A 26,260-nucleotide genomic window follows, 5' to 3' on the forward strand; every position below is an offset into this window, starting at 1 on the left:
GACTGAATGTGTCTGAAATGTTTTGGATAACTTCCGGTTTTATTGAAACAAAGGAAGGCCTGGTTGCATTCGAGATAAAGAATGGTGGATAAAGGAGAGGGGAATCGCCATATTTTTGTCCTGTTTCCGCGGCGTTTTCAAGGTTGTGTTCGTTGAAATGTCAACGGATGTATCGTCTAGTCTCCTAGTGACTTGTTATGCCCATTAAGCTGCCGACATGGCGGCTTTTTGTGAGTTTGTGCTGGTTTGTTTTTGTTCTGTTAAAGAAGGGTCTTTCAAGTTTCAATGGTGAATTTCACAATAGTAGAACATGGAACACAACAAGTCTTTCATCATCATGGGCTATCCGAATACCTGTGGAACATTATTTTAATATATCTAATCTTCATGCATTAGCGGACCGTATAGCTGAAGAGGCGGGCCTCGAAAATCGCGGTCAAATAGGTGGACTTGTAGGCCACTATTTGTTCGTACACAATACATCTTTCAACCTAAGTGGAATCAAACGTAACGATCTTGGCAAAGTGCAAGGTACTATCACGAAACACTTAGCTAATCATCCGAAAATCGACTGGTCAAGGCAGGAAATTGTTAGGATGCGTTACAAACGAAGCCTTCAATTTAAGGATCAGTATTTTCCGAGTCAATGGCACTTGGTAAGATAAGTGAATCATGATTAATTAATTTATTGTTCTTATTATAGCTTAAATTGAATCTGTTTGTAATACCAGCGTTTCTTAATTCTCGAGATGCAACGAATTTTTAAAATCAGTAATGACTATTTTGTCCTCTTTGTCTCACTAGGTTTTTTCCTTATTTCTTTTTTAAACACTCCTTTTTGTTGACAATACTTTATTATGTCAGATGTTCAACAGCCCCATTCAATGGTTCATCTTGGAAGGGGAATGTTCAATTTCTCAATTTACCAACACTGATTATTTGTGGTAATCATGCTCTTGTCCTGACTACTTCAGAAGATTACTGCTCCAATTTTTGCGATCTTGTGGAAAGCTATATAAAGCTATCTTTTGAAGGCAAGCTATACACTGTATATCCTTTTAGTGCACCCCTTTATCACTTAAATCAGAGGTTCATTTCTGTTAAAAGGTAACTATGTAACACAAGCATGACTTGCAGTTAGCTCAGAGCTGTTTTTTATAAATTAAACTTTTGTGTTGCAGGATAATTTGCGTTTCATAGGACATGACATTAATGTCACTGGTGTTTGGGAAAACAATGTTACAGGACGTGGAGTGGTTGTTTCAGTTATTGACGATGGTAAGATTTGACATTTTGAATCTTATATTTGACTAGAAAACACTGCTGTCTTTAAAACTTGTAGATTTGCCTTACCCCTTTTGTCTGAAAATCTCTCAATGTGTTCACTTGATGAATTCTGGACAAAAACTGTCAGCTGTTTTTAATCAAGACAGTCAAGCATATAAAGCCCACTTCAGTCATTCAACACTTTTACCAGGTCACCGTTTTAAAAGTGTTAATGGCACTGTAGCCAAATTATTACCAGAGCAGGAGTGAAAGTTTAAATGTCCAGCTTTAATCTAGCATTCACAAGTACTTTCTGACAATCACCAGGGATAGTGCTTATCTCAGACTATCTTGGATTTTGGTTTCAACTAAAAGGCAATAGAAAACAAAATGATACCAAGAATTAAATCAATAATTCATTATTATTATTAATGACTAACCTAAACCAACAGAAAAACACTGTACAGAAATCAACCAATGATGTAAAAACAGAAAACAAAGTCTAATAGGCAAAGCGTAAAAAATCGGTGGCTCAGTTGGTTGACCATCGGGCTGTCACGAAAGAGGAGAAAGTGTTGCCTGTGTAATTTCATCTGCAAATGGTTAGACGTTTTCTCGGATAAGGACTATAAACCACACTGTAGGCCCGTCTCACAAATAAATTATCTTCTATGTTCATAAGTTCCCTGTGGACGGTAAAGAACCCAACTGTGCACACTATTCAAGAAGAGTAGGGGATGAAGTCCCCGGTGTTGTGGCTGTCTCTCCAGCAGAAGTGGCCGGCTTGGCAGTGATGTCTTGTGGTGTACAAAAAAATGTAAAACGCCACCTAGTGAGCAGAAACAGCCATAAGTCAAAAAGGGACTTAATGCCTAGTGCTGGAATATGTAGATGAAGATGTAGTTAGTTTCTTTTGACAAGACTCGAGAAATAGGTGATGTGTTCTCAGCTGTAACATGGCAAATTGTTGGTGAATAGATGTACGCCATTATGTATTTTGTAATGAACTATTAAGCAGTTCAACTGCAGCCAAAGTGTGCTGTTAAAGGAAATGAACCAGGAAAGCAAATAGGTAAAAGAAAATAATATTATACAGTAGAAGCGTTTCAAAAAATTAATATCAAAAATAACAGTTGACTTGCTTTTTGAAGTAACACGGCTGGTCAAGCAGGTCACTCAACTGACTTCTAAGTTCTAACCTGTGTGCAACCTATTCACTGTTTTGTATTTGAAGAATTACAAGGCTCTTTAAATTATGTCTTTGTTTTAAAAATAATATGATTGACAAAGCTTACATATATTTCTGGGCCTTAGGTGTGGAATGGACCAACCCAGATATTCTTGATAACTATGTAAGTATTGCACACAGTACTAATGTATTTTTCACATTTAACAATATTATTTTTTACGTTCCATTCTTTAGATGTGAAATTTTGACTCGTGGTTAAAAGTAACGACACAGAGTAACTTTTAATTTTTGGAGATGCTCTCTTGTGCCCTTAAAACTAATTTAAAAACAGTTAATACTGCATTAGTGCACCTTCTTGGATTAAAATGTCAGTCTGACATAACTTTAGCTTCTTTAATAACCAAGTGGCATGAGCCATTTGTTAGAGCTTAAGTTGCATGGGTTTGCACAATTTAAAATCTAACACTTTGACCACCAAATAAATCTGCAGTTGTCATCTGAATCACCTAATTCCATTAGAATGATTAACTTTGTGAATAGCCAAGTACATGTACATGTCTCCCTGTTCTTCTGCAGATTTTAAACACTTTCATGTATTTAAACATTGAATCTTCTCTGTACTTTTTAAGAAAAATAACTAGTATTTAAACTGCATTCACTGCACACAGTGTTCAGAAGGTAGCTGGGATATTAACTCAAATGATGGTGATCCAATGCCAAGAGCAGATGAAGCTGGATTAAATCACCATGGAACAAGGTTACTCTTTAAAAATTTAAGATTCACAGAAAATTGATAATAATTAGTAATGTTAAATAAATAAAATGATTTTAAAATGAAATCAAAACTAACTCTTGGTGCAAGTAGTAAATCATTATTGTAATAAACCAGAAGCACGTGACATGGTTCGAAGCATGTAACTTGCAAGTCATTTCCTTGGAACAAAGCTGGAGATTTTAAGATACCAATTTTATGCCCAAATATGGACAAAAATAAGATCGAAGCTGCATGCGTGGGAAAATGCACAAGCTATGTTACATCCAAAGAAGCAAATTTTTAAGCTGAAGAAACCCAGCTCTGAACCAGAGTTTTTAGGTAATGAACTTCTGCCTTCAACCCAATGCAGAAACAAAATTTCCACAAAACCTAGGGGCTTCAGTGCTACGATCAAGTAATTGAAATTTTTTATCATTACAACTTAGGGTAAATGTAGCACATTGAAAATTTTTTTTTTTGTTTTTGTTTTTTTTTTTGGGGGGGGGGGGGGGGGGGGTGAGTGTCAGTATAAGTTGAATTATTGTCTTGTTTTTGATCAAATTCTACATGAAATTTCTTGTTCTTATGTTGCATGATACGTGTAACTAATGTTTTTCATTTTAATTTTGATTGAATTGCATTTAGATGTGCAGGTGAAATAGCAGCAGTACCCAACACATACTGTGCTGTTGGTGTTGCATATGGTGCAAAAGTTTCTGGTAATAAATTGCTTGTATTTTTTACATGAATGTTATTTTAGCAATTAACTGCTTTGGTCAAAGTGTTGTTCTTCTTAAATGTACGTACTTAATGTAATCAATACTTTCCAATGACAGGGGTGCGCATTTTAGATGGACCAATGACTGACAGTCTCGAGGCAATGGCCTTCAATAGCAAGATGTATGTCAATGATATTTATAGCTGCAGGTCAGTAACCAGGGCAATGTCTTGTTGTGTACATAAATATTATATTTATTTTACCGTACTTAATCAAATTTCCCTTTCCCTTGAGATAAGAAATCGCATAAGGTAGCTCAAACCAGTTTCAACACTTGAAAGAAATGTTGTTATTAGAAGAATTGACACTACAACACTTTATCACTTAACAGCAATTTTGTGTTTCCACACCAAACACCAATTATTGCTGAAAGAGATTCGGTCATTTTTGTGAGGTAAAAGGTTACTGTGGCAACAGGAAAGTCCTGTAAAAACACCCCATATTTTGGCTTTAGCTGCTCATATCTGTAAAACGATGTGGGTGACCCCCATTTTTTATTTCTGAAATGTAGTCAGCATGCCAGAATGAAAATTTCTGCAAAGTTGAAAAAAATGGTGTAGAGCGGATTCAGAGCCACTTTAAATAATTGAAAATTTAAAGTAGCTCTAAATCCGCTCCACAGACTTTGTTTAAACTTTGCAGAGAGTTTTATCCTGGCCTGCTAATTATTTTTTGTGCAATAAAAAATTGAGGTCATGGAGTTTGTTTTTCAGATGTAAGCAACTAAAGCCAAAATATAGGGTGTTTTTGCAAGTCTTTCCTGTTGCCACACTAACTTGTAACGTCACAAAAATGACTGCATCTTGTTCAGCAATCAACTTTTTTCTTCAGCTGGGGACCTGATGACAATGGAAAAACAGTGGATGGACCACATCAATTAGCACAGGTAGTTCTTAATTCTAAATTCCAAATTTTTATCTGTCAGTGGTTCATAACTTTCACAAACAATGTTATTAAAGATGGCAAAAAGCAATTGAGGGGGTTTAGGTTGAAAACATAGAAATAGAAAAACTCTTTGTATAAAGTGGCCTGGAAAAAGTTACTATTTTGAAGAAATTAGTTACTTTGTATTTAGCTCGAAATTTGGATGGGAACGAACCAAAATATGAAAAAAACCCTATTTTTTATGATTCTTGTAGATATCATATTTATTGAGTTTAAATGCAAAATACAGTAAAAAATTTCTTTCAGTTCTTTTCACTTCTGTGTTGACTTCCTAAAATACCCTGGCCCATGAGCTAAGCTTTAAGCTTTAATTTAATTTTAAAACTGTTTACTTTGAGTTACTGTTCTCTTATCTAACTGTCTGCTAGTACTCCACTTGCACTTCAAACGTTTTTTTTTTAAAGGTGGCTTAAAGTCTCCAGTAGGTACACCTAGACTCTAAATGATCCAAAATCTGACAAATAGGAATACTTTTCAAGCGTTGTAGTTTTCTGTGGGTTAAGCCTGGTGGAGGGGTTTTATCTTAGGTGGTAATAATTACCCTAAAATTTCCGAAAATAAGCCCTTTCCATATGCATGTATAAGCCGCTTCAAATATAAGCCGCCCAAAGCAGGAACGCAGAATTTAACCCTCCGTTAAATCACCCCTCCAAATATAAGGCTCCCGGGAGCTTATACTTGGAAAATTGCCTTCAAATACAACGTAAAGCAAAGCAAAAACGGTAAATTTACCTTCAACTATAAGGCTAAGCCCAATCGATGTGGAAGCGCAAATTTCCCTCTGTAGATAAGCCCCTCCGAATATAAGCCCTTCCAAAAATAAGCCCCTCGAAAAGGGCCTTTGAAAAATGTAAGCCCCGGGGCCTATATTTATTTTATTATGGTATTCTGTAATTTTTTCTCGTTATATTCTCAAACTTCCTCTCCCTACCCTTCTCTTCCACTGCCAATGCGGTGTGATTGGTGCCTGAATGACTAATTACGCATAAGAGATAATGACTGGGTCTCAAGGATCGCTGGCTATGGTATTGTTACACCCTTTAATGAAGGGTCGACAGAAGTAGGGGGATTTCCTAGAATTCGCACTTATCATGACTCCTCTGAGCTTAATGCAGTTGTAAACATTAATTTTTACAATTACACACAGAGGTAATGTCGCATCACTTGACTTTGTAAGTTGTGAGCAAACTGTTTTCTTCGTCCTTTTCCATAACAGGCTGCCCTTGCCCATGGCGTTCTTGCTGGGAGAAAAGGATATGGCAGTATTTTTGTGGTTGCATCTGGTAATGGTGGACATTTTAAAGACAATTGCAACTTTGACGGATATGCAAACTCCATTTATACAGTTACCATAGGTTAGTTAAGAATGTGTATCATAGGGTGTATTTTCACCATTAAATGCCAGAACATGATCTGATGCCGGCCTCGTTTAAACTCCAAGTCAAAACTGTTAAATAATATTTTAATTTTCTGGCAATTATTGATAATAGACCTAATCACGAAAAGGTAGTTAGTAAGAATAAACCACGGTAAAAAAAAATAAAATAAAAATGAAAATACCCTTGCTTCATAAACGCCACAGTCCAAGTGCCTGAATGCTGGCTTTAAATAATCGCTGGGTCCAGCAGGCTGTCTTAAAAATAAATGCTAGGGAATGTGTATGAAAAAATGTTTTACGGAAGGTCTTTTAATGGGCTAGTGTAAAAAGATAAGAAACGGGATTTTGGCATTATCGGATCCGCTTAATATTTGGTGTTGAACAGTTAAACTACATTTGCAAGTCTTCATGTGAAATTGCAAGTCCCAGTTTGGTTTTTGAGGACAGTGGAAATCCGGAGTACCCGGAGAAAAATCTCTTAGAGCAGAAAACAAATTTCTAGTTTCTAAAGAAACTGTGGTGCTGCGTCGGTGCGGGAGTAAAACATCAAAAATTGGTTTTATCAAACGAGTTAATAAAGGTAGAATTACCACCGTGAGCCATTTGGAAAGCTGATGTTTCGAGCGTTAGCCCTTCGTCAGAGCGAATGGAGGAATTGTGGGTGTTGTTGGTTTTTATGAGGGTGTGGAGGAGCTTTGCCATTGTTGGAAATATGGTAACCTGAATTTATGAATTAAAATTTCAAAATTCTCTTCGATGATCCCGAAACTAAACATATCTTTCCTCTACCACCACTCATTTCATTCAAATGCGACAAAAACATAGAAAACTTTCTAGTTAGGAGCGCATTCAACAGATTCAAGTCTGACAACTAACCGGGAAGTTTCAAATGTACACGCACACAATGCAAAACTTGTCCTTTTATTTCTAACATGGTTAAGATCCCAGGACCGAATCGATCCGTTAAAATCACTGACCACGTTACATGCATCTCTGCAAATGTCATCTGTTGCATAACCTGCACACTATGTAAGAAGACCTACATAGGCGAAACAGGGAGAAGATTGGCAGACTGCTTTCGCAAACACCTACGAGATGTACAAAAAACGACGCAGATGCATCAAAACCAGATGCGCGCCATTTTAATCTTCCGGATCACTCCCACCACAACATGACAATTTGTGGCCTGTCTTTACACCACGGGAACACAGAAAGCCGTAAGAATCTGGGAGCAATTGCAGAATACCCGGCCCACCAAATGTCCTACTTAAAAAAGCTGCCAACGCTGTCCGCAGTCCCGTAGTCGTTGAATGCAAAATGTTAAAGTGAACTGCCACCGCGGTCCGCAGTCCCGCAGTCGTTGAATGCGAAATGTTAAAGTGAACTGCCACCGCGGTCCGCAGTCCCGTAGTCGTTGAATGCAAAATGTTAAAAGGAAAGCACTAAAACGAACTGCCACCGCAGTCCGCAGTCCCGTAGTCGTTGAATGAAAACTGTTAAAGGGCAACCGCTAAAATGAACTGCCTACGCGGTTCATAGTCTCGTAGTAGATGAATGAAAATTGTTCAAGGGCAAGATGATCTCGTGAAAAGTGTAGTTAACCGAACCGCAACGTGAAAGCTAAAATTTTACGAGAGTGCTTAGGACTAAACACTAAAACTGTAGCTTAGGCTTAATAAGTAAACGAGTGCTTTCTTCTTCACACGATCTCGTGAAATGTGTAGTGAACCGAACCGGAAAATGAAAGCTAAAATTTTACGAGAATGCCAAGGCCTAATCACTGAAGCGAGCGCTTAGGCTTAATCAGTAAACGACTGCTTTCTTGTTCAGACGTTCGTGCTTAGGGTTAATCAGTAAACGACCGCTTTCTTCTTCACACGATCTCATGAAAAGTGTATTTAACCGAACCGCAACATGAAAGCTAAAATTTTACGCGAGTGCTTAGGCCTTATCACTCAAACGGGCGCTTAGGCTTAATCAGTAAACGAGTGCTTTCTTCTTCACACGATCTCGTGAAATGTGTAGTGAACCGAACCGGAAAATGAAAGCTAAAATTTTACGAGAATGCTAAGGCCTAATCACTGAGGCGAGCGCTTAGGCTTAATCAGTAAACGACTGCTTTCTTGTTCAGACGATCGTGCTTAGGCTTAATCAGTAAACGATCCGCTTTCTTCTTCACACGATCTCATGAAAAGTGTAGTTAACCGAACCGCAAAATAAAAGCTAAGAGTGCTTAGACCCAATCATTGAAACGAGCGCTTAGGCTTAATCAGTAAACAAATTCTTTCTTCTTCACACGATCTCGTGAAAAGTGTAGTTAACGGAACAGCAAAATGAAAGCTAAGGAGCGATTGCAGAATACCCGGTTTAGGAACAGAATTATGAATACCATTTTCAGTCCCATGCCACTGCGGACAAGCAGCATTGTTAAACACGACTGCGGGACTGCGGTGGCAGTTTTTTTGAGTAAGACATTTATAATTAGTGGGCGCGTAAGCAGCATTGTTAAACACGACTGCGGGACTGCGGTAGTAGTTTTTAAGTAAGACATTTAGTGGACCCGGAAGCACAATTGTTAAACACGACTGCGGGACCGCGGTGGCAGCTTTTTTAAGTAGGACATTTGGTGGGCCGGGTATTCTGCAATTTAGCCAAAATCTGGAACAACTAGGCACACTCTATCCTCTCGGAATCAATGAACGCCTCTCCATTAATTTATTCACAAATTCATGTTACCATATTTCCACCAATGGCAAAGCTCCTCTACGCCCGCATAAAAACCAACAGCACCCACAATTCCTCTATTCGATCGGACGCTCGAAACGTCAGCATTCCAAATCGCTCACGGTGGTAATTCGACCTTTATCAACACGTTTGATAAGACCAAATTTTCCTCTTGGAGCAGAGAAGAGAACAAACGAACTTAACCCACGTGTGACGCCGAGTCTGGGAATCGAACCCGGGCCATTGGTGGGAGGCGAGTGCTCTCACCACCGCCTCATCCCTCCTCCCTCAAATGCTATTTTGAGGCTTTCATTTTGTACTCTGTAGGTGCTGTGGACGAGTTAGGAGATATGCCTTACTACGCAGAGCATTGTGCTGCGATGTTTGCCGTTACCTATAGCAGTGGACAAGGAATGCAAAGAAACATTGTGAGTTTTAAAAGGACCTGAATGGTGGCCAATACAATATTGATTTTAATCTACACCCTCCAGCTCTCGCTTTAGCACCTTCGATATATGGCTGTCATCATCATCATCATCGTGATATCTTCCTTTACGCTCGGGTTTTAGAGTGTCTTGGTGTAGGTAGTCTCCAAGAGTTTACCCTCCAAACCATGATTTACCACAAAGCTCCACAAAGGGCACACCACAACGCAACTCCTGGAGTTCCATGCTCTGTACTTTGCGAGTAGTGTGTGGGTTCTTTTACGTTCCACAGGGTTATCAACATTAAAGGGTTGTGAGACGGGAGCCTTCCTCCTTAATCGAGAGGGTTAAGGACTATTTGCGGATGTCATTACAAGGGCTCCAGGGGAACTCTCTACACTACCCCCCCACAAGAGCATGCAGCCACTGCTAAACGCGGAAATATTGGGAGTTGAAGAAACAACGACGGCCACGTCATCCGCGGGCAGCGCCACAAAAAAATTATAATATTCAACAATTATTCCGTGAACGCGCGTTGGATATGAAGAGGTAAATAGCCAACGAGGCGCATAGCGCCGAGTGGACTAGAACCAGTTTCATATCCATCAAGCGCGAATGGAATGATAATGTTGTTTTACAGTCTTTTACAGTCTAATGTTACAAATTCGTCCATTTTGGAAAATCCCCACTTTGATAGGGTAAGCGGTTGCTGCTATGGTTTTGTGATAAATTGTGTGATGGGTGGATTAAGCTGAGTGCACTTAATATGATAGGATTGTCCCATTACAACCCTGCACAATAATTAGTGAAAAATAAAGCAGTTAACGCACCAATCAAAATTGAGAAAATTGTAATGGTTATGATTAATAGTCTTGTTTTGTCGCGTTGCCGTAGCCGTCGTCGTTGCTTAAACTTCGTAGTTCGTAATTTGTGAGAACAAGTCACAACTGGTGTTGCCGCTGCGTATGATAGGATAAAACTATGGCGCGAGAATTATGGCTAGTAAAGCAAAACTCAAACATTAAATACCCAAGTTCACTAAATTGAAAACTGGGGCGCTTTCCTTTTGTATGGAAAAACCGTGGAGAATTTTCTGCTTAAAGGAACAACAAATTTCCTCAATCGAAATATGGAACGGGGCGAGTGTGTTCCTTTTGAGAGATTTCCTTTTCTATTTTCCTCAAGAGACTAGATACTAATCATTTAGAATAACAAACATGGCTGCCGGATTTTCGATCATTACTTCATAAGTAGTAATTCTCACCTGCAGTTCAAGTTTGCAGCTACGAGCTATAAAAGCATCCGCGTGAATTGATTGAAACCCACACGATTCATTTGGGCAGCTAAACACCAAGGCCCGTGGGGTGCGTCATGGTTTCTCTTTTTTCAAGGAGCATGGCACTAGTGGGACAAAGCAAATGGAACAGGATTTTCCGATCATTCCGGGAAAACCCAGAAAAGAAGAATGATTTGATTTACGATATCGGGTCAATCGGATTTTGCGTTCAAAAGGAAAGCGCCCCTGCTATACACGTTCAATTCAACTTTGTTTTTTTCCCCAGGTTACGACTGACTGGCGCCTTGGAACAGGAACCGGTTGTACAGACAAACACACGGGTACTTCGGCAGCAGCGCCGTTAGCTGCTGGTATGATCGCTCTCATGTTACAGGCAAGGTAAAGGAGAACCTGTTGAACTCTCGCTTTCAAAACGAATTGTGTGAAGATTGCTTTTTACGTTCTGAATGAATCCCTAATGATGTATGAATGCCAAGTTGTTGGACTATGGTGATTTGAACAGTCACTAATTTCTTGATACTAAAATGTCGTTTAATTCTTCAGACCCTGTCTTTCCTGGAGAGACGTTCAACACATCATCGCCATATCTTCCGTCAAGGTATACCGACATGCGCCCCATGTGTGGAGGACTTAATGTATCTTCGTCTTTAAATCTTGGGCAATTAGTTCATCATAGTTAATGAAAGTTTGAGCTAGAGCTTTCCAGTGACCCTAACTATCGTCAACAATCATTCACACGGCCAAAAGGTTCAATACTAGCTGACGATGCAGTCTATAGCCGAGTTTGAGCGAGCTTCTAGTGCCGATTGCTGTCGCGTGAACATATCAAGAAGAATCTTTGACACTTATGCTCTCGGTCAAACGGAGGAAAACTATCTTCGACTGTCACGGACAATTTAAACATGCTCAAAGTGAAGGATAATTTTGATTCGAGAATCTGCAGGCTACCCGCGTAATTGACAAGAATCTCCAAGTTCCTCGCGTTTATTTCAAGTTAATTATTTTATCGTATATGAACGGGAGTGTTTTACCGGGAATTAAAGCACTTTTTGAATCAATATGACCACTACACCCAGGAAACAAATGGCGTATTTTTCGTATGTAACACGAGTGGTCATATTGAGCAACGACGTCACTATTCCCGCCTGTTTTTTGTTTGTATGGTGAGTATGGGCCTTATTCGCGCGGCAGCCATATTGACTCAATATGGCCGCCGTGTGATTAAAGGCCATTAAAGCCTGCTTTTTAGTCTCTACCACGGAGAAAATTACACGTTAGCTCGATATGGAGTCCAGGGATGGCGCAGTGGTGAGAGCATTCGCCTCCCACCAATGTAGCCCGGGTTCGATTCCCAGACCCGGCGTCATATGTGGGTTGAGTTTGTTGGTTTTCTACTCACAACATCGAGAGGTTTCCTCCGGGTACTCCGGTTTCCCCTCTCCTCAAAAACCAGCATTTAAAAACTTGATTTGCGTTACTTGTTAATTTCAGTTTACATGCAGTGTCCGCAATCAGTGCTCTAGGACTAGAACGACTAGACACTTACACAAAGTTCCTTTCCTTTCTTTTCCTTTAATGAATTTTATATTTTTGTGGCAAGAACAAAACCTCACACGTTCGCGCCACTCGAACATAAAATTCATATCTTCTCGCCACCGTGTAATATCCGTGTACATGTAATATCCTCTATTTATTTAAAAAGACATACGTACGGGTTACACCACGTGAAAGTAGTTTTGTTCCTTGTTATCTCGTAAACGATTTTGGAATTCGATGTTTGTGATATTCAGAATCGTTTGTCGTCCTCGGCAGATTTCATTTCCTCCAACTTGACTACTCGAGATATCACAAGAGAAACTCCAGTAATAGTTTCTTATCGCTTTTCAGCATGACGTGGACGACAGCGACTATTACACGAATGGAGCTGGATATCACCACAGTCACAAGTATGGATTCGGGCTCCTAGACTCTTGGCGACTGGTTAACACTGCTAAGGTATGAATTCGCATTAAATTTGTTATAATTATTTGCCAATGGTTCAAGCATTTCCACAAAATCCAAGTGCTTTCTTTAGAAGTGAGAATCTTAAACCACAAAGTTACACAAACAGCCTTGGGATTTGGGCTTTATACAGAGTGAAAATCAGGTTTTGAAACGTCGATTATCGTTTATATGTTGACATCTGAAGTCAGAAAATGTCAAATCATAGTTAATAGAGGGGAATGGTTATGAAACCCGACAAATTTCTTTGTTGTAGGTTTTTGTTCTTTTTTTTGGCCTTGACCGTGCACAAAACACAATAGTTGTTTTCTCCGTACTGAGGAACTAACCAATAGCAACATGTTGGTTACGTAATTCATGCATAGTGTATGAGCGAAAAACAAAAGATTGTGCATGGTCGTGGACTTTCGAACCTAAATCTTGGCATCTTTGTTTGCTCCTTTGATGTTTGCTGAGCTTCAAAACCAGTCCCCTCTATTAACTATGGACAAATGGAGTATTCTGTGCAGTGTGATAATTTTTAAAAGAGCTAGGATACTTGCATGTTAGAGCTTGCATGTTGAATTGAGGATGTTCCAATCTTTGTTCAGTAGGAATAATCCGCTCTGACGAAGGGTTAACGCTCGAAACGTCAGCTTCCAAATTTCTTTGTGGTGATCAACTTACCATATTAACCCAGTTGATAAACCCATTTCTATGTCTCACTTTCACCGCAGCTTCTTTAGAAACTAAAGTCCTTTAGCTGTTTTGTTCAATAGGTCCTTGTTGCATGTGACACCGGTGACAATTTAAACCGGCGAATTTTCTTTAACCGATTTTTGTGACACGATGCCTGGTATATTGGTTTTTATAAAATAATTAGGATAGTACGTGCACTCTCCAATAGCTTTGTTTAGATGAGAATATGTAAACACGGCTGTGACATCACACAAATTTTGATTGGTTATGTGTTGTCAGACGCTCGTTTTAATTGGTCATGAGCGTGTATCAAGAAAATCTGTTTCAATCAAGAAGTTAAAAAACCAGCATTTTACTTTATTTGTCGAATTATTTTTGAAAAATATTTCATAAAAGCAAAAGAGGACTTTTTTCCGTGTTTACGTAGCCTCATCTAAACACGAGGGGGAGTTGGGAGAATTCGAGACAGTTATGCAAACCCGAGAGGGTTTGCATAACTGTCGAGAATTCTCCTAACACCCCTATATGAACACGGAAAAAGTCGTCTATTGTTGAAATATAATTGTAGGCTTGGAAAGCAGTGCCTTGGATGACGTCGTGGTCCACACCCATTATTCATGTTGGTAAAGAGATTCCTTTGTCAAGTAACCGGCTCCTAGAAAAATATGACGGTATGTCAGCGAGTGGCGGATAAAACATAACATCTCGTTTAAAGTTTTATGGCTGTGTTCGTAGGCTCCCATCATGTACCTTTTTCTTGTGTTTCCTTTTAGTTTCTGAAGACCAAGTAAAAGAGGTAGTGACATTGGAACACGTCACTGTTACGGTATGTGTTTATTACCATTGATGATGATGATGATGATAATCAAATGAACTTTATTTGTTTGTAGAGTGGTTTTCAATTGAGTGTCGAAAGTAATTAGCGAATTACTTTGGGTTTGCATTACTACACTCAGTGATTGGTTGAAAGTTCTCACGCCACTTTTTCAACCAATCAGAAGTGCAACCAAACCCAATCGTGGCTCGCGCGTGCACATTTTCCCGCGCTGTGTCGGCTACGTGCAATTACTTAGAGTTTTGATTCGTTTACTGGATTGTCTCCGTCCTTTTTGATTGGCCAAAGTAATTACTTTGGTTTTGGTTTTACGACACTCATTTGAAAACCGCTCAAAGTGTCAAGTTATTTAGCTCTGGGGCACTAATGGGAAACACTGTCCATAGCAATCAACTCAAATGAAATGTTGTTCTTGAAGAGAGGGGAAAACGGGAGTACCCGAGGAGAAACCCTTCGGAGCAGAGGCCCGTTTCTCAAAAGTCCCGAAACTTTACGGGCCATTTTCGGTTGTCACAATTCCCTCTGTATCTCAAGAACGGAGAGGATTTAAATCGCCAAACTTCACAGTCATTTTGCTTTTTGTTAGCTTGAAAACATTTCAAAAGATGGGCTATCCAAAACAAGCGGTTGACAGTTTCACAAATAGCTTTTCGGGACTTTCTAGGAACGGTCCCCAGAGTAAAGAATAGACAAACTGAATTCACTGCTATGACACGGAGTTTGGCGTCCATTTTGGAACGAGGCGTGTGCTTTAACCCCCCCCCCCCCCCCCGTTAAAGTTCACTTTTCTGTAGATTTACCAGAAGCATTAGCAAGCGCACTAATTTCCTGAATTTCATTGAGGTGCATGAAACGAATGACAGGTACAATTCTAGTTGGGCTTGTTTTTGTTGTATCCTATACTGAAATTTGCTTCTCTTAAGGTGAACGTGCAACACCATTACCGTGGTAACTTGATGGTTAGTTTAGTGTCAGCTGAAGGAACAACCTCAAAACTGGCTACAGCCAGGCAACATGACAGGTATAATTCGACCTTAGCTAGTTCATTTACCGAGTGTCCATGGTTTTCACTCATGACAGATTTTTTTTTAAACCGAAACAAAAAGAGAATGTTTGCGCAAGAACGGAATTTGATATAAAAACGAACTATACCACACACACTAGTTGGGCAGTATCCAAGACACTTCTTCCTAGTTATGTTCGCGCACGCGTAAAAAAACGAAGCCTGCACCTGTAACGTTCAGTTAAGCGCTACTCAGGCCTAGACTTTTTGACGCGCTTGACGAACGAAGCTTACAAGAGATGAGATGTAAAGCTAGTTTCTGTAAGGGCCGATTTACACGGTATGATTTTTGGTGCATGCGGCAAACTTAAAGGGCAATTTACACGGTACGATTTTTGTCGCATGCGACAAGCTCACGACAAGCCTACGTTTTAAAAGGCTACGACATTTTCTCTGACGTACACAGCAATCGTAAATCATGCCGTGGGCCTGTCGGAAGCCGTACCGTGTAAATTGGCCCTTACGACAGACCTACGATACGACTGTCGCAGCGTTTTAAAACATGTTTTAAAATGATACGACATTTTTTCTTAGGGCCGATTTACACGGTAAATTAGCCTGTTTTAGGTAATAATAAATTTAGCTGTTTATCTTTACTTGACGAGCACAGTTTAGAGGATACGTTGTGACGTAAGTTGTTTGTATTCAAAGCAACGAGTGATGTTTAAGGGCGCTTTCCTTTCGTCAGAACTGGCCGGCCAGACTCGCCAGTTTTCAAAGAAAATGCAACAATTTGAAGGAACACTTGCATGATAATCTCTCACATTCTTTCGAAGGAGTATATATCATCCCCGAAGTGTGTTAATTTGAAGGGGTTGTAGAGTTAGTCCTTCCAAATGCCTGGTCTGGCCGGTCAGTTCTGTCGAATGGAAACCGTCCCAAGTTAGGGCGAAGAACATGGGGACATTTCGTGACGCTTATTGAGAACGGTGTGCATCCAATAGAGCTTATTCGTATTCTCACTGTTGGACTGGAACGAACATGCGATGAAGGCTCATGGTAGGGGAGTGGGGGGGGGGGGGGGGGATAATTTGCATCTGAAAAGATTTCCCCGCATCAGCCTCTACTTCATGCTCATTTCCAGTGCAACCGTGAGAATACGAATTTCTGGACTTACAAATACCGATTTTTTTTTTCCGTTTGTATAATTAGCACCCTTGAGATAGAAAATGGGGACCTTTAGATTCTAGGACGAGGACGAGTACGAGTTTTGACTACCCGTTTTTAGCGAAAATACGTAGAAAAGTTATAACCCGTACCACTAATCTTATTCGTTAGCAGTATAGGTTCCTCAATTATTCTTATTACTAGTAACTAAGCCTTATCCTTATCGAAAAATGCCAAAACTGCTACTCTGTTGCGGTGACTTGTTTTGAAACGACGACATTTTTGCAAAACCTCGTACTAAAATGACGACTGTATCACGTATTTCCCGCCAAAATGACGCTGGTTTGCGCGCTCTCACTGTTGTTCTATGAGAAAATCTCGTACTCGTAGTCGTTCTCGTACTAGAATCTGAAGCTCTCCATTAGTCACGCGAGCGATTCGAGACTCATGTAAGAATCGCTTTAAAATACTTTGGTTTCTGAGAATGTGCTTTATGTCTGGAAACACAGGTTTTATTAGTTTATTTCTTTCTTTAATATTTTGTTTCAGGTCCTCAGACGGTTTCGTGGACTGGACATTTTCTACCGTGCGGTGCTGGGGAGAGAAGCCAGAGGGTACCTGGCAGCTTATCGTCATCGACAATGGTGTGCAATAGGTCTTATTCATGTGTACCGTAGTAGTCTGAGGATGACCTTTTTTGTGGCACATATTTACACATTAGAGGGATGTAGCATCGCGTTGCCCTCTTGCCATCAACCCTTTGATTTCCACGCCGGATTGATCATTATGTAAATTCACCTCACAGTTTCAATATACTGGCAGGCAGACAAGTATTGAGAATGAAGATTATTATCAATCAAGGGATATTATCTTGATGTAATACTAAATTCTCATGACTAGCTAAACAAGAGATTTATAGTATTAATTAGGAGAATTAACTTCCAGATCTTGGGAGTGGAAGGGTTGAGGTATAAAAACTTTTGTAATGTTACCGAGAATCCATCACCCACATTGTCCTAGTCCCCGTCATCGTCAGAAAGTGTCTATTTTTAAACCAAGTTTGGCGGGAAAATTAACAATACTGAGACCAAGTTTTGCTGTACGTGTTTTAATTCAACCGAGCCAGCGTCCTTAAGGATGTGCAAATGATCAGCAAGAATGTGTCAGAACGACTTTCATGTGACCTTGAAAAACAAACGAAAGAACAACGTAAACAAAAATGCAAAACGTTTAATTGGCTTAGCGGACACGGATGCAAGAGAATTTCTCTTTGACGTCATTTGAAATGCATTAATGTGATTGGGCAATCGAACTGTTTACTGCCCATACTAGGAGCTTCCTTGGGGGGAATAAGGAGAAGCTTTGTTTTAATCACTTTTTCAAGGTCATACGAAAGTCGCTCTAATTCAAGAGTTAAAGCATTAAAAAACATAACTTATGGGTTTAAACGTGAGTTCCTACATGATTTTAAGGTGAAAAACGCTGCTGTAAATTACCTAAGAAGCGTATGCAGCCGTCAGAACTTGACATGCAGACTGCAAATTCGACCGCAAGGCCCTGTCACGTGACACTCAGAGGTTTGCCGTTTCTAAATGCGATGCTGAATGTTTCTAATTAGTGCGCTTTGAAGCGGAAAACGAGCTTACGAGAATTTCTCTTTCGTGCAATCATTGACTTTAGAGTAAAACGAGAAACATCGCTCTGCAACAGTTAGTGGATATTGCAGTAAAAGTTGCATGATTTTGTTGTGTGATGTAACGCTGTAACGCACCCTGGCAATATTGAGTCACCTTTGATAACGCAATGTTTTTCTTTTTCCCGTGTTTTGAATTGTTGGGGTAGGTTTTGATGATAGCCGTGGTTACTTAAAAGATTGGAAGTTGACTTTCTATGGATCTTCCATGTCACCTGACAACATCCACAAAAGGCAAAGGTAAAACTGGCGTGTTGCGTGGTTAATGTTCTGTCGGTGCTCCTTTCTGTCCTTGGGAGAAAAGAGCGCTTTCCATTCTGGCAAATACGGCAAGCGAATTGGTCGTGTTGATTTCATGTAATATAAAAGGGCTATTGACTAAAAGCCTGGGGCTATGCTCTATATTCCCTTACGGCCAGAGGAGGAGGGCCGAGGGTGGGGGGGGGGGGGGGGGGGGGTGAGGGTTGGTTTTTTTCCCTTGTGAAGCGCAATCGCATGATTATGGGGTGGGGTCAGGGGTAGGCGGGGTGATTGAAGGAGAATAGAAAAAATTCTTCCGAGGCAAATCTGCCACTCATCCCTCGGCTAATCATTCTACCTGCGGTTTGTTGTCGTTGCTGTTGTTGTTTTTAATTTGTGCACTTGATATGTTACATGGCACGGAAATGAACTCATTTTTCGTTTTCAGACTGGTAGAGGAAGCTTCGAGTGGCAAATACCTTCATAGTAATGACACCCCAGCCTGTCCCCCCAAGCCCCCTCTTTATACTCCGCAGCACGTGGTATCCGAGAGGACACTCAAGGTTTGTAGAACTACAAACTGAATTGCGCCATATTTACCCACACGTCTTGTCCAAGATGGTAAGTTGTCGTTTCAGTTCAGCTCTAATCTCCCTCATCTCTCATTTTAGGTGCTGCTTCTGTTTGGAGGCTTTTGCTTGCTTGTGTCTCTCTACTACACGCTTGACGTCGTTTTTGACAACGAGGCCGGCGAGGAGAAAAGCCCCGAAGGCACGAAAGCCACAGCAGAGGCTCAGGAGGCAACTCCTCTCTTGTCCAACAAACTAGCAGAGGAGGATCAAGTTCGCCTCAGGTTTGTTTTGTCGCTAATATTTGAAGGCCGCTAAGTTTAACTTAAGATCCCTTGGTTTGAAGACTGCTAAATTTAAAGACCGCCACTTCACTTACTTCACTCGCAGACTGCAAAGATCGTTGTGGCCAGTTTGGTTTCACTAAAAAAAAAACGAGATCTCTATTTGGACTATGAAATCTATGGCGTTCCTATGTATTGAAAGGCACAGAAAGTTTATCACAAAAAAGAACTGAATTCGATAGTCACCTAAGGTGCTCCGTTAAATGTGGTTGAGTTTGCTGGTTCCATTCTTTCCTTCGAAAACTTTTCGTCCGGTTAATTTATTTCCCCTCTCCTAAAAACAATAATTAATTCGATTCGAGTTACTTTGGTTTCTGCAATGTCCTTAGTATGTGTTTCAGCACTACTCAATACATTGGCACTTACATCACACGAAGCTTATCATTTCTCTTTCAATTTCTCAGCCACATTCTGGAGAGAGGCGCCAAAAAAGGGAATTCCCGCGATGATCGCGGAAGAGGATCAGGGTGTTTAGGCCCGAGCAAACACGCTTCTTCGCCTGTTGACGAAAAGAGGCGCGTCGAAGAGTTCGAGAAAAGACTACGCTTCGCCATGGAACAAAGTTTATACTTACAAGCTCAACATTTGAGTGCACTGGATAAGTTTGAAAAAGATCTTACACAAGCCAAAGAGGAGAGTTTGCTGTCACAGGCGATTCGTCGAAGTCTCTTAGAGGTTCCTAAGAGACAGAAGAGTGGGAAACCACTGAAAGGAATTCTAAAGAAATCGAAAAGGTAGACCTTACTCACAACTTAATGTCACTGTTTGTCTTGCTGCAAGCTTTGCAGAGCTTCATTGCGCGTTGGGAGAAAAGACTGAATGCGCGACAAGCCAAAAGGAGCAGGTCTTGCGTTAGTTCCCGATGGGAATATAAACGTTCTTCCAGATTGCTCCAAATGTCTGCAGTTCAAAGCCATTTTAAGCGTTTGACACCGAAAAATGTTCCAAGTTTATGTTCCCACGAATTAACTTACGCCAACTGAAAATCTAAATTCGATACTATCCATCTGCCATGGGGGGGGGGGGGGGTATGTAAGATACAGGGGCGGTCTTCAGTCTAAATAGCGACTAGAGTTAATAATCTTTGAATTTTGAATGTAAATTGGTTACTGCAACTACTGCCATGGATACCTGAATAAGAAACAAAAATGGTTTTGAAACTTTGAGGTCATTCTGCTTTTGCTCATCTCGTTGAAAATCTTGCTGTCACGAAAGATATCCACACCCAGGTGCCCTTTGCCCAAATACCCTGAAGGCCATTTCTGGAGGGGTGTGCTTATTTGAAAAACTGATGTTTCAGCATGTCTTTCAATACCAGAAGAAAACGGCACTTGTGTTAAGTTTCATGTCCCGAAACGTTGTCCGTTTGAAGATACAAACACTGTAAATACTCAAGTGAAGCTATGATCTTCGCAGTTATGAGCGCAATTTTTGCAATTGCGTAGAGAAGCCTGAAAATGATTTATTTCATATACCATTTTATCACTGTAAATACTGTTGTTTCGAGGCTTCCAGGCCCCCGCAGAGTGTTTGGCCTTGTGACCGGTTTTGAAGAACGCACAAGACCGGTTAGCTTATCAAGTAGAGTATGGGACATTCAACTCTGGCTTATGCAACATGCTGCCTTTTTGGCTACTTATGCATGCAAATAGTTCGACTCTCAAAAATGTCCATAAATCATGAGCTCTTCAGTTGCAGCCTTTGTTTCAAAGTATAAGAACTCACTTCGCGAAAAGGGGGCGCCGGGTTTCCTGTGTTAATGTTTGAACTATCCAGCGAATGAGCATATGGACCGCCAAGCTTGATATCTCAGGAATGCTCATGGTGTATGAGGCCGAGCAAGAAAAAATGGTTACATCAAGGGGAGTTTGACAAATACTGAAAATACTAGTACAGGTCGTGAACTAAAAATATGTTATACCACCAGCACTATGCGGGTTTTCACATTGGCAAGCATAAACATAAGCATTAAGATGGGCACATAGTAAGTAAGAGACTGAATTAGAAGGTTTTTTTAAAATGACATTTTGGTGATAGATGGAAAAGAGAGAAAGCTTCGAGGCACACATTAGTAAATCTTTCTTTCAGTTTTTCGCGTGCAAATCAGTTATGAATCACAGAAGTACAAATTAGTGGCTATCAATTTTTTTCCTTTCATTTTAGCCGCAGCTCAAGATAGCCGTCGTTAAGCTTCGCATAAAAGGAAGAAACATCAACTGTTGTGTTCTTGAGTTATGGCAAGAAAAATCTGGACACCATGAGGCAAGACCAATTCTGTGAGAGCATTGTTCCCAGATGATTGACACTTACGATAGCTGAAGAAAATGATGGAGATCCAGTCACAACTTTGAGAAGAATCATGTTTTGTCGAAATTGTTTTGAACTGAAAATGTATTTTTTCCAAACTTGGCTGACAATCTTTGCTGTTATTCCCGGAAACTGCTTTCAGATATTTTTGTATTGAAAAGGTATAAAAATTGTTGCAACGCGTGCAGCGAAGTGCAACTTTTGATGGTCGTTATGGTGATAAGTAGGTTGCTTGGCAACGGACGTGACAAATTTTTCATCCAATGAAGATTACTTGACAACACGTAACCAGCGTATGCAATGGCTTTCAGTTGAAATTGCAAGCGCTGATAATTCAATTAGCCATTCAGAACTCAGTCATATACATGCAAAGTGCAACGGGTTTTGGTTTCAAATCTAATTGGTTTCTCAACGAGAAATAAACGTTGTTGCTCCTGTGAGAATCTAGGATTACGCCCAAACTTATGTCACCGCTCGCTTTCGCCTGAAAAATACACTTGTAATTAAGGAAACTAAACAAAAATACAATCTGATCTCAGGTTAACGCCAGCCAACAGATTACAATAGGAAGAATTGAGTTAGCGAGGTTTTCAATCGAGCTGAAACGAAATTTGAATTGAATCGGAGTGCAGGAAATAATGCGCTAGCGCAGTTCACGATTGCTTTTGCATCTCATTGGTTGAAAATTGGAAAGAGATTGTTAAGCCTCTCCGCCAGTCTCGAAGCGTAAAGGTCGTAATCGTGTAATTACTTCCGACATTCCGTTGAGTTGAAATCCTCGCTTGCTCCACATAATCGTTTCCATGCTGACCTTTTGTATTTTTAATATATGCGAATGTGGCGTAGTATTTACTTTATTCTCTCTATACAAAAAAGTATACTACACGCACGAAACCTAAATAGCAGTGTGGTATTCAGCTGAAAGAAGGTTGCACAAAGCGTACTATTTTCCCAAAAATAAAAGCTCGATACTGTACTGATGTGGCTTTGTTTTAGATACCCTCGCCCGCGTCTCACAGTGTTAGTTAGATAGTAGAGTGATTAACCTTCGCGTTTACAGTAATCGACAGGCTGAAATTTGCGTTTTGCCAAAAAATAAGAAAAACTTGTTTAATTTCAGCTCATTTTTTTGCATGTTAGCAACAGACTTTTTTGAACACTTTCTCAAGTGAGAGAACAGTTTGAGAAGATAGGTTTCTTGATTCTCAGACAAGCGGAAAGATGTCGTTTTCCGTTTGCCGTCACTCGTAAACGCGTTGTTAAATCCCTTTAAGGTGGTTCAAACCAGTTTCAACGTTTCCAAGTGACTCTCTTATTTCAACGATCGGCACCACAACGTTGTATCATGTATTAGCAACATTGTGGTACCAAATGAAACACGAATTATTGCTGAAGAAGATACAGTCATTATTGTGACGTAATATGTCACCGTGGCAACGGGCAAGCCCTGTAAAAACACCCTTTATTTTGTCTTCAGTTGCTTACTCGGTGACCTCCATTTTTTATTTCTGACAAGTAATCAGAAGGGCAAGATGAAACTTTCTGCAAAGTTTAAAACAATTCTTTTTAGCGGATTCAGAGCCACCTTAATTCTGCGATTTGTTTTAGAGATATGAGCAACTCAATCCAAAATATAGTGTTTTTTTGCTGGGTTTTCCCGTTGCCAAGGTAACCTATTACATCACACTAATGATCACATCTTGTTTTGATCACATCTTGTTTGGAAATAATCGGTGTTTGAAATGGTACCATAACATTGCTGTTACGTGATACAGTGTTGTAGCGTCGTTATTCGACCTAAAGAAAACCCTTTCGAGCCTCCTTAATAATGTGAAATGGCAAGACATGTGCATAATCATAGTACTTTCCTTATTCTACCTTTTTTTTCCATTTTGAGAAGTGGCTCGATGTCTTTGCCGAATGGGCAAAAAAATGAGGTAAATGAGAGGAGTTGATTAGAGTTTTGGCGCTGACGAATTTCTAGCCTGACGTTTGACGTTTTACTTGAAAGCTTTGTAATACTTCGAAGAAAGTAATTTTTGCCAAAGGTTTTCAAGGATACCTGTTAATTAGTTTACGAAGATAACCTCCCGTTGTGAAAAGGCTGTCACCTTCGTTGGGAAATTTGCTTCGATTTGCTCTTGAATGACTCCCCTTCCCCCCCGTCCAACAACAGAGGAATTTGGGCGAGCCTCTCTTTTAGCTTAGCCCGTCAAACGAGAACGAAGTTTGATTCTCGCGCTCGGGCCGCAAATGACACTACAAGGTTTTGACGCGTAAAATAATGCGTTAATTAAGTCTATTTTGTGGAAGTCATTTTCCGCGAGTCCATTCAGTAGTTGCAGTTTCACACTGAACAAACTGAGCAAAAGAGCGGCAGCATCGTAGTCTATTCTTTGTTTGCCACATTTGCACATTTGCCGGCGATTATATTTTAATGCAGCTAGCGCGATAGAAATGAATAAACTATTATTATTATTATTATTATTATTATTATTATTATTATTATTATTATTATTATTATTATTATTATTATTATTATTATTTTATTAGTATCTTGTTTTCGCACATTGGACTTCCAATGGAACTTCCGTACTCCAGGAAGCTTGGTGACAACAAGTCTCCTCAAACTTCTAGGACCTTCCTAAGAATCCTTGCCGTGTTCAGAATAACACTTTTCTGAAGCTCGTCTATCTTGGTCTCTATACCAATATTCTCTAGTCTCTTCTTTAGATCTTTTGGAACTGTTCCAAATGTTCCGATTACAATAGGAATTACCATTGTTTTCATTTTCCATAACTTCTTCAATTCTCTTGCTAGATCCTGGTATTTCACTACCTTCTCGACTTCTTTCTCCTCAATACGGCTATCATTATTATTATTATTATTATTATTATTATTATTATTATTATTATTATTATTATTATTATTATTATTATTATTATTATTATTATTAAATGAAATTCGAATACGTTGTTCCCCATGTATTGCGATACCACTGGAAAATGTCACACAGGCGCGAGTTCAAACCCAGGGGAGCTAAACTATAGAATACAGGGCCACTTTTGAAATTAGTATTTTTTTCAGTGGTTCGGTAGTCAACTGACCTTACTCGTTCTTTGAACGTTGTAATTTACTCGGCGATAAACCCTATTCCTTCTTCAACACCGACTTCTACTGGTAAGCAGCGGAGCCACTGCAGTGATATTGCTTCAAAAACCGCCCAGTATTCTATAACCTGCATCGCAGACAGACTAAACCGCCGGACGATATCTATAGGGTTTTTTTCACCAAGGTTTCGAGTTTATGTCCGGCTGCGCGCTGGCGAGCTAGTATTCAAAATTGGATGTCGGTCGTTTCGCCAACATAAAAAAGTTGTCTCGCTAACACGGGCAACATTTCTGTGGGAAATCGCACAAGTTTCATTCTAAGTGAAAGTGCATGATCATCGCAGGTGATGACGAAACTTCAAGCAGTTGCGAAAAAGCCTGAAATAATACAGACTTGAACGAGAAGTCTGCTGCTTTGACGCTTGTCGAGACGACTTCACGCGGGTAGGCGAAACGACCAAATACCCGAGATTGTTCTAGGAACAATCACCCCCCACCTCCGTCAACAAAAACAGAAAGCTTATTCAAGTTATCCTGGGTGCAAATTACCTGTCCTCTTACCCCTTAAAGCAAACTCTACATCTCTATGCAATAAGTGCATTCAAAATTTCCTCATATCACTGAATAAATGTTGTTGTTTAAGGGTTTACCCGTTTCTATGAAAAATACGTTTTCTCTCCCGTTCTCTTCTTATGCATGATGTTGGCGAAAATTACATTCTGTCCCTAAATAAACCTAGAACAAACAATTGTGGTCTTGGTTCTTTTTCTTACGTGTCAGCTAAGTTGCGGAATGCGCCACCTGATTTTATCCGTACCACTGAGTTTACTGGTTTCAAAAGAGAATCCAGGGTCGCATTTTGTACAGCGGCTTTTATTTTTAATTAAAATTAATGCATGTTTAAATATTATGTATTTAGCTATGTATATGTAAATGCTATGGGCCAGTTATTTAAACAAAGTCTAACTTAAGCCACGGCTTAAGACAATTAGTGGACCTCCAAATCTGTTTATAAGCGGTATATTTTAAGTAGATAAATTGCTGTCTAGTCTGGAATGCAAACCTTCTTGTTATCATCAGCAGCAGACAATATTAAGATATGATTGTTGGTAATATTAAAATGGCTTAGAACGCGGTTTTGTTAAACATTGTCTAAACTATGTTTTAATAATCGACCCTATGTGTTTTAGCTGTAGATGTAATGTCTCGAAGATATTAGCTCTTGTAGTTATTCTGAAATTCGAGATAACATAAAGTTTATGCATGTATGTATGTTACCTAGTAGCAGGGCGCATGCATACAGTTTGTAATCTGCGACTCAAGTGCTTACCATATGACAGATAAAAGGGAATTAAGCGATCGAAATCTTACGCTAAAATGACAAGGGCGGTCTTGAGCTGTGAGTAGGAGTGGGCTTTGTCTCATATGCTTTAGGGGCCGACATATCTCTCTCTCAATGCCGTACCGGGAGGAAGGTCGGTATTAGAAAACAGCGAAGGGCCAACTGCGTCTAAAAGCGATCGCACGGGCCGAAATCTCGGGATGACTCGTTCGGTA

General features: G+C 39.9%; 1 protein-coding gene across 1 annotated transcript; it reads left to right on the forward strand.

Annotated features, from left to right (window-relative positions):
* Positions 1–55: 55 nt before the first annotated feature.
* LOC138042387 (proprotein convertase subtilisin/kexin type 7-like) lies at positions 56–22,569 on the forward strand. Its single transcript, XM_068888263.1, has 21 exons — positions 56–656; positions 1,182–1,278; positions 2,581–2,618; positions 3,124–3,212; positions 3,855–3,928; positions 4,046–4,136; positions 4,819–4,873; positions 6,149–6,287; positions 9,362–9,462; positions 11,022–11,134; positions 11,300–11,354; positions 12,644–12,751; positions 14,004–14,106; positions 14,209–14,261; positions 15,194–15,291; positions 16,990–17,084; positions 18,283–18,373; positions 18,822–18,936; positions 19,045–19,226; positions 19,691–20,020; positions 21,450–22,569. The coding sequence occupies exons 1-21, from the start codon at positions 198–200 to the stop codon at positions 21,463–21,465; spliced, it is 2,502 nt and encodes an 833-aa protein (XP_068744364.1). The 5' UTR covers positions 56–197; the 3' UTR covers positions 21,466–22,569.
* The last annotated feature ends 3,691 nt before the right edge of the window (positions 22,570–26,260 follow it).

The sequence above is a fragment of the Montipora capricornis genome, chromosome 3 (genome assembly GCF_036669925.1).
Source record: "Montipora capricornis isolate CH-2021 chromosome 3, ASM3666992v2, whole genome shotgun sequence".
In the NCBI taxonomy this organism is placed as follows: Eukaryota; Metazoa; Cnidaria; class Anthozoa; order Scleractinia; family Acroporidae; genus Montipora; species Montipora capricornis.

Coding starts and splice junctions, on each gene's coding strand:
- LOC138042387 (XM_068888263.1), top strand. CDS start 198: ATGCCCATTAAGCTGCCGACATGGCGGCTTTTTGTGAGTTTGTGCTGG. Junction 4,874..6,148: donor GACCACATCAATTAGCACAG/GTAGTTCTTAAT, acceptor TTTCCATAACAG/GCTGCCCTTGCCCATGGCGT. Junction 17,085..18,282: donor GCTTATCGTCATCGACAATG/GTGTGCAATAGG, acceptor TTGTTGGGGTAG/GTTTTGATGATAGCCGTGGT.